The sequence below is a fragment of the Nyctereutes procyonoides genome, unplaced genomic scaffold, assembly GCF_905146905.1.
Source record: "Nyctereutes procyonoides isolate TBG_1078 unplaced genomic scaffold, NYPRO_anot_genome, whole genome shotgun sequence".
NCBI lineage: Eukaryota > Metazoa > Chordata > Mammalia > Carnivora > Canidae > Nyctereutes > Nyctereutes procyonoides.
Genome location: NW_026575131.1, coordinates 4180689 through 4193444, shown reverse-complemented (window position 1 = coordinate 4193444; position 12756 = coordinate 4180689). Strand labels below are relative to the sequence as shown.

Below are 12756 nucleotides of genomic sequence, written 5' to 3'. Positions count from 1 at the left end.
CACTTATTTAATAAGAGGTAAGGTTTTCCTACCCCGGCACTGGTTCTTGCAGCAGTTTCCACTTGTGCATCTCTGCTTTGGTAATCTGTGACTCCTTGTATTCGTCTGTCTGTCTCTCCAATCTTGGCGACTGTGGTTTTCCTGTGCCTTCCCCTTCTCTTGTGGATCCAAGCAGAGCTGTTGATTTTTCAGTCTGTGGAGCCATTTACTTGTTAAGATGGAGTGGCAACTTCCAAGCTCATTCCATGCAGACCCAACAACAACGCATTTTTAAATCTTGATATTGGTGATTTGCTTTTCTCTTTTTTTTTTTTTTGTAGATCTAGCTAAGAATTGTTATTTTTGATCTTGAGAAACAGTTTTTGGCTTCATTAATTTTCTATATAGTTGTCAGATTAGTTTTCTTTATATATTCTCTTATTTTCCTTCTTTCCTTCCTAGGTATATTATTTTAATAGATTCTACTCTAGTTGTTTGTGGTCTGAAAAAACAACTCTGTATAATTTTGATCCTCTTCAAGTTATTGAGATTCATTTTATGTCCCAGTATATGGCTTATGTTGGTGTGTCATGTGCATGGAGAAAATTGTTCTACAGTTTGGGATGTAGAGCTCCGTACCTAATAATTAAAAGAAAGTCCTTGATAGCATTGCTTAAATCTACCATGTTGTCTAATGTCTTCTACTATTAATTTCTGGAGAGGAGTGTTAAAATATCTCACTATGCTTGTGAAATTGTAGGTAGCTCCCTTTATTTCTCTCAATTTTTGCCTCATGCATTTGAGGCCATGTGATTAGTTGCATACACAGTGATATTTGTTATCAATATCAGATTGCCTTCCTGACGAAGTTTTGTGCTTTTATCATTGTGAAAAATCTATCCTGCTGTGGCAAACACTTCATCTTTATGTCTGCTTTATCTGATATTAAAACAGCAACCTGAGATGTCTTATACTCACTCTTTACATGTATATCTCTTTCACTCCCTTACTCCCTTTTTAGTTCTCTTACGTTAGAAAACATGTAATGGGACTTGTTCTGAATTCACTATGTCAGTCTTTGCCTTTTAACTTGATTGTTTAGATTATCAATTTTTTAAAAAAGATTCATTTATTTATTTTAGAGCGGGGAGTAGGGAAAGTGAAGAAGGAAAGAGAGAATCTCAAGCAGACTCCCTGTTGAGTGTGGACGCCCCCCACCCTGACGTGGGGCTCCATCCTCCAACCCTGAGATTGTGACCTGACCCCAAACCAAGAGTTGTATGCTCAACCAACTAGGCTACCTAGGCACCTCTCTTGCTTTAAAAAAAATTGTTTGACTACTATAACATTAGTATTCTAATGTATCAATTGGAATTTTGGCAGTATGTCTTTGAATTACTTTTTTCATTGTTATCCCAGGAAAATTAATGTCCGTATCTGACCTTTTACAACCTACCTAGAATTAATATTTAGTATCATTTCATGTAAATTGTCAAACCTTTAATACCATATTGGTCATTTACACAACCATCATTGTTGGAGATATTACATCTCTACACAGAAAACTCCCAATACACTGTGTTATAATTTTAAAAAAACAGTCATGTGTATTTTAAAGAAATTTTGAGAAGGAATAAAATAAATGTTTTCTAGTTACTCATACATTTACCATTTCTGTGCCATCCTTTATGTTCTACACATGCAAGTTTCCATCGTACCTTCAATTCTGAAGTACTTTATTTAGCTTATCCTGTAGAGCAACTATGCTTGCAAATATTTCTTTTAGTTCAACTTCAATCAAAGATATTTTTGAAGGATATAGAATGGTGGGTTAGTAGGATTTAAAAAAATATAGCACTTTAAAGATACTTTGGTTGCCTTGTGATATCCATTGTTACTGATGAAAAAACCTATGGTCATTCAAATAATTATTTTCTCATATCAATGTATCATTTGTCTCTAGCTGCTTCCAAAATATTTTATCTTTGGGTTTCAGTAGCTTTTTTTTTCTTTTTGGGTTTCAGTAGTTTTATTATGATTTGTTTAAGCATAATTTCCTTTGCATTTATCCCATTTGGGGTTTTCTGAACTTCAAAATTGATAAATCTGTATCTTTTGTCACATTTGGTTAGTTTTATGGCTACTAATTTTTCCAAAAATTCCCCCCCCCATTTTTTTCTTCTCTTATGATAATTATATGTACTTTAGACCTTCTGATATTATCTTGTAGGAACCTGAGGCTCTGTCATTTCTTTCAATCTAATTTCTGTTTCTCTATTGGCCAATCATCAAGTTTGTAGATTATTCCTCTTCTGTCATCTCCATTCACTACTGAGCCCATTGAGGAAGATTTTAATTTTCAGTTGTAAAAATTTTCAGTTCTAAATTTTCCATTTGCTTATGTTTATAACTTCTGCTTTTCTACAGAGAAATCCTATCTTTTCATTCATTTTTAGTGCATCTTTCTTACCTTATGGGTCAGATTTATATTTTATAATGTTATAAATATAATATAGAAAAATATATTTATAACTTATAAGAGCTTCTATTTGTGTCTACGACAGTTTCAATACCATTTCTTAATCTTGGGTTTGGCTTCTACCTATTTATCCCTTAGTATTGCTTACATTTTCCCAGTTCTTTATATTTTGAGTATTTTTTTTTTTGACAGATCCTGCCGCAGGTTTATTTGTACAAATAAAATAGCACAGGAGGACACTAGGCCCATGCCGAGAGAAGCCTGGGGGTCATACCAGTCCTTCCATCCTCACACTGGCAGGCAGAAGCCTCCACACTGGAGCCTTTGTGGGGGCCTGGACACCTTTGGGAGCCTGTGCTGCAGGAGTAGAAGCAGGAGCTGGAGCTGGGGTTGCAGCTGCAGCCTGGGCCTTGGTTTGAGCCTTGGCCTTGGCCTTTGGCCAGCAGAGCCTGAGACCTTTGGCAACGCGGGCACGAGCACTTTTCCCGAGCTTGGGGTGAGCAATGTAGGCAAGTCGATTGAGCTTGTGGCTGCCGCCCTTTGGGATCTTGGGCTTAACCTCCATGGGCTTGACAAGGGCCTTGATAGCCTCAGCAGCGCAGTCATGGCCTTGGCATTGTTGGCCTGCATCTTCTTCAGGCCCTTCTTGTTGTTCTTCTTGGCAAAGCGCGTGTTCCTCAGGAACTTGGGGTCTACCCCCTTAAGAGATTCGTATCTTTGTGACCGGGGTTTCTTGATGCCATTTCTGTGCCATTTTCATGACTGGTTGTGCGTGGTGTGGTTCTTGGACTTGGCCATGTCTGCACCAAAGCAAAGCCCGTGGCTCTATTTTGAGTAATTTTGAATTGTATCTTGGACTTTGTGACTATTAGCCTACACTTTTAGTCCTGTTACAATCCTCTGAAGAATGTTTGTTTTGTTTTAGAAGGCAATCTCCCCTCTTAGATGCATATTGTAAGTTCTGTTTCTTCTTCTTTTTGTATTTGTTCCAACAGTTGGTTTAGGACTGTCCCATACATGTCTGGGATTAATCCTAGATTTGTGCACTACATATACAGAATTAGAGACCCTTCTCTGATTGTCTTCCCTCTGGGATTCCTTCTGACAGTCTCTGGCTTTAAAGACCCCGATCTTGGGATCCCTGGGTGGTGCAGCGGTTTAGTGCCTGCCTTTGGCCCAGGGCGTGATCCTGGAGACCCGGGATTGAATCCCACATCGGGCTCCTGGTGCATGGAGCCTGCTTCTCCCTCTGCCTATGTCTCTGCCTCTCTCTCTCTCTCTCTCTCTCTCTGTGTGTGTGTGTGTGTGACTATCATGAATAAATAAAAATAAAAAAAATAAAGACCCAGATCTTTTTCCCTCTGGCCAGCAGGACATGATTCCTATTACCATTGCCACATCAATTCATAAGATTGATCACGCTCTTCACCTGACTCACACATCACTGTTTAGGATAGCAGGGTGCAGAATTTTGGTCATCAGCGGCTGACCTAGGAGACCCTCCTCAAATAAGGTTCTTGGAGTGGCTGGTGTTCAGATGATACTGGCTTGCCTAATGTATCAATCACAAAAATCTCATTTTAAAACTGGAGAAAAATAGATACCTTCAAAGTGACTTGGAGTTCTGATTATAATGACATAAATCACAGGGAAAATAACATGAAAGAAAATTCTGAAACAAGTCATACTCTAAGAGACATACCACACTGTGAAAGAGGAAAGAAAAGATAAGTAGGCAAATCAGGAAATCAAAATAAAAGAAAGAGGTAAGCAAAACAAAACATAAATTGAATAAGAAATGTCAAAGTGAAATATGAACATTCATTTGGAAAAATTACCACTCAAGGGCCATTTAGAACTAAAGCGAAGGCTGCGGTTTCCTCAGAAGAAAGTTAACACGGCTAAAATTTCTCTTAAAAACTTGGTCAAGGAAGCAATCACTTTAGACGTTGTGTCATTCTGCAATTATCTGAATCATGAATAATCATATGGCACACAGTGTTTTCAAATGGACTGCAAACTAGTGAAGAATGCTAAGGTCATTGTACTCAAGCCAGTGGTCAGAGAAATGGAGAATATAATGACGGAGGAAACTCTTTGCCAGATCCCAGTGCAAATTTGGGCATTATGACCTTGTGGGTGGCACAGATTACAGGGGGAAAAAAGGAAGGATGAGCACATCTGTTTTCACTGTACGATACCATCATAAAAATGCACATTTCTTAGGATGGAGATGTATAAATAATATGATTTATCTTTAGGATTTACAATGTGCCTTATGTACATGAAAGGGCATATTTTTTTAAGATTTTATTTATTTATTCATGAGAGACACAGAGAGAGAAAGAGAGAGAGAGAGGTAAAGACACAGGCAGAGGGAGAAGCAGACTCCATGCAGGGAGACCCACGTGGGACTTGATTCCGGGTCTCCAGGATCACACCCTGGGCTGAAGGCGGCGCTAAACCACTGAGCCACTCAGGCTGGAAAGGGCATATTTAGTTTGTTACTATCATAAAGGTCAATTTCACCTTCATTGTCATCATTATAATCCTCTTCTAGAAACTGAAGTATAAATGAACAGAAAGGATCTGGGAGGTGAAATTGACAATACACCACACATGTGGGTTTGGGCTGTGGATTTACTGGTCAATATCCTCTACCTTGTGGCATATGGACCAGGGAGGGAACTGTGGAGAAACAGCTGGTAGAGTCTAGGAAGGCAAAATCATCACCAACTAGATGTCAGTGTACAGAGCATGGTGAAATATACTAACTGCAAGGAAATGAAAATGGGAAATCTGAGGAATATTTGAATACATGAGTAGCAGCAATCTCCAAAAAAAACACGGGTAAGAATTATCCATTGCTTTTGCAAATTTCAAGGACTGCAAAGTTCAGTTCAGGGTGGTCCCTTACACATGGGTACTTATAGTCTCAATATTTTTACATCTATTTTGAGAAAAATCAAGAGAAGAGTAATTATTATTCCAAAGTAAAGAAACAAGAAAACCCCAGAGGTGCTTTATCACAAATATGAAACAGTCATTACTGGGAAGCCCAAACAGTCCTACATAAGAATTGGTTTCCATAATCCACCCATTAATGACATAAAAGTAGTCTTACTTTTTTCCTCTTTAACATCATCTTCTTTGTATTTTAGTAACAAAAAAGTAGATCAGTTCCCATTTATCTGATAATAAATTCATGATAAGATATAGTTTAGAAAAAAAAAAACCCAAACATAGAGATCAGGGCAGATGAAAATGCTCTGTTACACATTTTCCTCTTAATGAAATGGGTTCTGGCTAATGCTCAATGAGAAGGAAGGGGTATTTTTAAAATGAATAATACATGGAGAAGAGACAAATAGACAAAACAGTCCTTTTCCCTACCAAATATTGTAAGATTATATGCTTAAGTCTTCAGCAAACAGGCAAGGGACGTTTCTATCATCATCACTGTGTTTTCTTTATTTTTTGTGTAACTGCAGCCTCATTTTCACCATCCTCTGATGTGAAGCTTTCTAGCTGCAAGAGCATATGATTCAGTACTGTCAACATTAATTTTAAATTCATGAAATTAAAACTGAGAAAAGAAAGATCCTCATGAGAAAATACTGGTAAATATTTTGAAGGAGTGTGAGGTTAAACTCTCTTGATAAAATGATGTTTTAAACGAAGAACCTCACTTTCTTTTCAAGACATACATTATTTTTAATGGCCCAAATTAGAGGGTTATTAAAGAATAGTTCTAATTGATTTATGAAGATGAGAGAAGTAAAGCAGTATTTTTTAATGAAAACCCAGAGCTAAAATTTATTCCTTTATGAGGAATATTAATATGAATTAGTAATATATTCTGCTCTAAAATGACAAAATGTAATATCTCCTTGAGATCTGAACTAGCAAGTCAATAAAAGTAACTTTATTCAGGGCTCCTCAGTGGCGGCAGCAGCGGCAATGATCTAATCATGTCAGATAAAGATGATATTGAGGGATCCCTGGGTGGCGCAGTGGTTTAGTGCCTGCCTTTGGCCCAGGGCGCGATCCTGGAGACCCGGGATCGAATCCCACGTCGGGCTCCCGGTGCATGGAGCCTGCTTCTCCCTCTGCCTATGTCTCTGCTTCTCTCTCTCTCTCTCTCTCTCTCTCTCTCTCTGTGACTATCATAAATAAATAAAAATTTTAAAAAAACTTAAAAAAAAAAGATGATATTGAGACTCCAGTGGTAACTGAAGCAACCTCCACCCTTGAAGATGGGAACTGTGAGCTGGCCGAGAATTCTGAGTTCACTTGACCAAAGTACCAAGCCAGAGAATAAATCAGAGCTTGCAGCTATCACTAGGAAAAGACCAGAGTCCAAACCTTCCAGTGACCTTGAGACTTAAGAAGTTCTCCCTGTTGAGGCATCACAGGCTGTAGACAAAGCTAATTAGATACCTTCTCTGTATTCTTATTCTTTATTTTTTTCCCTTTTCTTTTGCCTTTTGTTTTTCTGCCTACTGGGAAGAACAGGAGATTGTTTCCAAAGATGTACCTCAGACCCTATGGGATATTGGGGCAGCTGGGGCAAGTCCTTGCTCTCTTCAGCCTCAGCTACAGTAGCTACAGTAGGACAAGGTATTTCAAATGTCATTGAGAAGGCAGAGACTTCTCTTGGAATTCCTAGTCCCAGTGAAATTTCAACTGAAGTCCAGGATGCAGCAGGAGAGACAAATGCCAGTGAGAACGCAAACTCCTCCTCATTGATTGGGCCATTTGGTGTATTTTCAACCATCTCTACTGCTGTTCAAACCACAGGAAAGAGCGTGATCAGTGGGGGTTTGGATACCTTAGAATTCATTGGGCAAAAGACAATGGATGTAATAGCAGAAGGGGATCCTGGATTTAAAAGAACCAAGGGTCTGATGAACTGGAATTCTACATTGTCTCAGGTTTTACGAGAGGCAAAGGAGAAAGAAGAGCTATGGACCTCCAATGAGGTTACCTTGGAAACGGACAAGAAAACTCATTATGGGCTCCTTTTTGATGAATTTCAAGGCCTTTCGCGAGAAAGTGAAATAAAGGTGAAATCTATTCTTAATTCAAGTGGAGAAGAACTACAGACTCTAAAACTTGAATTGGAGCAACTCAAGGAAGCATTTTTTCTAGCAGAGTTCTGTGAGGAAGAGGAAGAAGAGAAAAAAGATGACGAAGACTTTACCAAAGAAATAACAGAGCTATTTTCCCAGCTGCATGTCTCCTCCAAACCTGAGAAACTTACCAAGGCAAGGAATACTGCCTACGAATGGATCAGTACATCTCTGGCCAAGCCATCAGAAGAGAAGAAAGATGGAGAGAAACAGTTGGAAACAGAAAAAATTGAGCAAATCAGTAAAAATTCAATAGAGGATATCCATGCATTTGCAATCCGGAGCCTAGCAGAGCTGACTGCCTGCTCAATTGAACTGTTTCACAAAACAGCGGCTCTGGTTCTGCATGGCCAGAAGCAGGAAGTGACAGCCATAGAAAGAAGCAGAACTCTTTCCCAGATGACAATTGTGTTGTGTAAAGAGTTGTCTTCTCTGTCCAAAGAGTTCACCACTTGCCTAACAACTGCTGGGGTCAAAGAAAAGGCAGACATCCTTAATCCCCTAATCACTGCAGTATTTCTGGAGGCATCAAACAGTGCTTCCTATATTCAGGATGCCTTTCAGCTGCTCTTACCTGTGCTGGAGATCTCTCTCATTGAGAACAAAACTGAATTACCAGAGGCATGAGCTATATACAGGCCCAGGGTCTTTGTCAGAACATTGAAGAACAGAGAGGATTCAACCCAAAACTTGTGGTGGCCAAGAAATGCCACTCTCTTTGGGTACCCCTGCAGAAGGGAAGGAGAAAGGATTCTTTTAGTGTATAAAATTTGGTCAGGAGAGCAGGTTTAAAGTTTTGTTGCCTTCACTGCTTGGGTGAAATATTCAGGTCTTCACACTGCCCTTCTAAGTTGTTAGAATTATTAAATTATTTGAGAAGGAATTTTTATGGAAAGTTCAAGAATAATAGCTCTAGATAAAGGTTAATGGGAGACTCAGGCAAAAATATTGCTCTTTATTGGACATGATGCAAAACACTAACAGTTTTGTTATGGTTCTGTATGATTTTGCAGCCCACTGATATAATTGGTTGTGAAGCAAGAGAGAAACAATTTAGTATTCTAGAAGTCCTGTGCTTGATCTGTCGATGCCATGACCTTTCTCCTTTCTATAATAAAATCTGTGGCTTTAAGAAAACAGTATATAGAAACTGTAATGATTACCTAGATTCTTAGGACTTGGTTAGAAAGTTTCATGTGTTCTTTAATTCTCAATAGGTCTTTGGCATGGAGGAGAAACTTCTGAAATGTACTTGAAGCCACATGAATTAACTACAGCAAAGTGCCCTTTGGCTTTAAATTGTTCTTCTACCCTAAGGTGACAAGCTTCAAGTTGTAATTGAACCCCAGTCAAGGGGGTTCCAGACCAATAAGTGCAACTTATAGAAACAATTTCATGTTTGCAGGTATTCCAAGTCTCTCCAGGATGTTTTTCATGCATATCTTATGTGCAGGATAAATTCTGTAATAGCCAGCTCCAAAGGAGTATTGAAGCTCTTTCAGTAATGGAGTTTTTGTTATTTAAATGCTGTTGAAGGGGACTATAGAGTCCCATAGAAATCATTTATAACAGAATTTAACCTGTAAGATACAATATGTTTTTCCTTATTTTTGTTTTTTGTTTTAAAACAAAATACATTAAAACATGTATTCCTTAGCATGTTTATAAATACAACTTTTATCCTTTAGATCTTAAGCCTTCTTTTGCTCTCTTCAACAATGTAAGAGGCTAATAAGGTGTTATCTTCCTAAAAGTTATTTGGTATCCACTCTTTTTTAAAAAAAAATTCTCCAACTTTGTTGTTGGAGGTAACTTTTGTGAGCTCTACCACTCATCTTCTAAAACGTTTAAATAAAAAGTAATAACTGTGTCACTTGAAAAAAAAAGTAACTTTATTCAGAAAAATGTATGCATACCTGAAATTAATTAATTCAGTTTTCAAATGAAAAAGTCGAATATTTTTCTGAGTCACCAAATTAAAGTACTAAACATACTTAAAACATTTCCCCATTCCATTATAGAGATAACAATCTTCTGAACTATGGGAGATATTTAAACCTGAGGCTACCAAAAAATCTTACCCAATGTTAAGACCCAATTTGCCTCTTTCCCCAGCCTGCCTAGTATCCTGCCCATGCAGTGATTCTAAGTCTGTGGAATAGAGGCACTTACCAGATGGACATGTGGGGCGCATGTGAGAAGAATCTGTATAGTTGAAAGGAAAGAATATCTCATATCTCTACATGAGATAACCTCATATCTCTATATCTATATCATATATATCTATATCATATATATATATATATGAAATAACCTCATATCTCTATAGGCCCATAGTTTTAGCATCTGTATAAAGGTGACAAGATCTGGCTTGGAGGACAGAACCATGGAGTCCCCAGTAAAATGTTTACCTGTCCCTTAATTGTACTTTATTCTCTGTTGGAAAATAATTATCTGGGAAGATCTGTGCCCAAAGCTTTTCTATAAACACCCTTCCCGTATCTGTGTGGAAGGATCAGAAGATCAAAATCATGGTAGAAAATACAGTTCTTTCATTTTTAATCCTAAAATCAAATTTGTATAATCCCATTTCATTCTTTGTAATGCCACCCTCTGGGATGAGAGATTCCTGGCATCTCCTATGAGTTCACAGTGGCTCTGAGTGTCTTCTTCCTACTGTGTGTGATGGGCATCCTCACCCCTAGGTTAACTCTGAGATGGAGCATGTAGTTTCTGAGTATCAGTGGTCCTGTATTTTATGATTTCCAAAACTGTAGTTCCATGTTTTAAGCTGTGAGTCAGTTTTAAAAATGAATTTTAAAAAATGAAATAAAAATAGAAATATAGAGGCAGAGCTGGAGGTTTAGAATTGAGGTAATCACAGGCATATTGAACATAATTAAAGCAGAAGTATAGCCCATCTTAATTATTATTTTTTTTTTAAATTTTTATTTATTTATGATAGTCACAGAGAGAGAGAGAGAGAGAGGCAGAGACACAGGCAGAGGGAGAAGCAGGCTCCATGCACCGGGAGCCCGACGTGGGACTCGATCCCGGGTCTCCAGGATCGCGCCCTGGGCCAAAGGCAGGCGCCAAACCGCTGCGCCACCCAGGGATCCCCAGCCCATCTTAATTAAACTCCATTAGGAATCTGAATAATTCAATCCTCATCCTAACTAATGGAAGTAGGAAAAGGTTTCCACTTTCTCTGAAACAAATAAGATAAAGTTATGTCTCAGTGTCAACTGTAATTTATACACAATTATATAAAAAATTGTATAACATCTGACAAAATAGGAGATTTATACTCAAAAATATAATCAATAGAAGCAGACTCACAGATGTCCCAGGTACTGAAATCAGGAGACAGTACTTTAAAATAACTATTATCTCCCAAACAAGTACCAACCAGGCCTGACCCTACTTAGCTTCCAAGATATCAAAGAGGAAGACAAACCATAAGAGATTCTTACCTATGGAAAACAAGCTAAGGGTTGCTGAAGGGGAGGTCAGTGGGGGATGGGGTAACAGGGTGATGGGAATTAAGGAGGGCATGTGATGTGATGAGCACTGGATGTTATACACAACTGATGAATTACTGAAAACTACATCTGAAACCTATGATGTATTATATGTTGACTAATTGAATTTAAATAAAAATATAAAAAATAAAACAACTATTTTCAACTATTTTAAAGATTAAAAGAAATAGAATGGATGAAAAGACAAATTATTTCTAGAGAGAATGGAAACCTAGAAGGAACTAAGTAGCGATGTAAGAACTAAAATATATCATATCTATAATCTAAAATTTCAGATGCGGGATCCCTGGGTGGCACAGTGGTTTGGTGCCTGCCTTTGGCCCAGGGCACGATCCTGGAGACCTGGGATCGAATCCCACGTTGGGCTCCTGGTGCATGGAGCCTGCTTCTCCCTCTGCCTGTGTCTCTGCCTCTCTCTCTCTCTCTCTCTCTCTGTGTGACTATCATAAATAAATAAAAATTTAAAAAAATAAAATTTCAGATGCATAAGCTTAATGGAGGATTGGATACTGCAGAAAAAAGCTTCAAGGAACTTCAAAACAAGTTAAAAGACATCCAAATTCATGCAGAGGGAAAAAAAGTTTTAAAAAATGAAACAAGCATAAGTATGATACGAAGCATTCTAAAATATGTGTAGAGCCTCAGATGGTAAAAGAGAGGATGACTACAGTTTTGTAATATAGCTTCAAGTCTGGAATTGTGATGCCTCCAGCTTTGCTTTTCTTTTTCAAGATTGCTTTAGCTACTTGGGGTCTTTTGTGGTTCCATACACATTTTAGGATTGTGTGTTCTTCTTCTGTGGAAAATGCTGATGGTATTTTGATAGGGATTGTATTAAATGTGTAGATTGCTTTGGGTAGTATAGATATTTTAACAATATCTAAATTATGAAAAGAGCACAAATATCCATCAACTAATGAATGGACAAAGAAGATGTGGTGGGTTGCCTAGATCACTCGGTTAGGCATCTGCCTTCAGCTCAGGTCATGATATCCTGGGGTTGGGCCCCATGTTGGGTTCTCTGCTCGGAGAGTCTGCTTCTCCCTCTCCCTCTGTGCTCTCTCTCCTTCTCTCTCAGATAAGTAATTTTAAAAATATTTTAAAAAAGAAAATGTGATACACACATACATATAGAGTATATATATGCAAATATAATGGAATATTATTCAGCCATCAAAAAGAATGAAATCTTGCCATTTCAATAACATGGATGGAGGTAAAGTATATCATGCTAAGCAAAATAAACCAGAGAAAGGCAAATACCATATTATTTCACTGATCTGTGGAATTTAAGAAACAAAACAGATGAACATAGGGGAAGGAAGAAAAAAAAGAGAGGTAGACAAACCACGAGAGACTCTTAACTAGAGAACAAACTGAGGGCTGCTGGAAGGAGGTGGGTGAGGAATGGGTTAGATGGGTGATGGGTATCAAGGAAGGCTCTGTTGTGGTGAACACTGAGTGTTACATGTAAATGATGAATCATTATATTCTATTCCTGAAACCAACATTACACTATATGTTAACTACCTAGAGTTTAGATAAAAACTTGAAGCAAAAAGAAAAAGAAAGGGGAATATTAAAAGAAGATAATGGCCACAGGTTTTCCCAACCTGAGAAAATA

General features: G+C 38.0%; 1 protein-coding gene and 1 pseudogene across 1 annotated transcript; one reads left to right on the top strand and one right to left on the bottom strand.

The window, feature by feature from the left end:
- Positions 1-2726: 2726 nt before the first annotated feature.
- On the bottom strand, positions 2727-3256 carry LOC129521629 (60S ribosomal protein L29-like; annotated as a pseudogene).
- Positions 3257-6659: 3403 nt separating this feature from the next.
- Positions 6660-8342, top strand: LOC129521959 (protein FAM114A2-like; the record flags this gene model as incomplete). Its single annotated transcript, XM_055343926.1, is given in 4 exon segments — positions 6660-6746; positions 6748-6864; positions 6974-7007; positions 7010-8342. Coding segments are annotated over 4 exon segments (1446 nt in total), but the record flags the coding sequence as incomplete, so codon positions are not given.
- Between the last annotated feature and the right edge of the window lie 4414 nt (positions 8343-12756).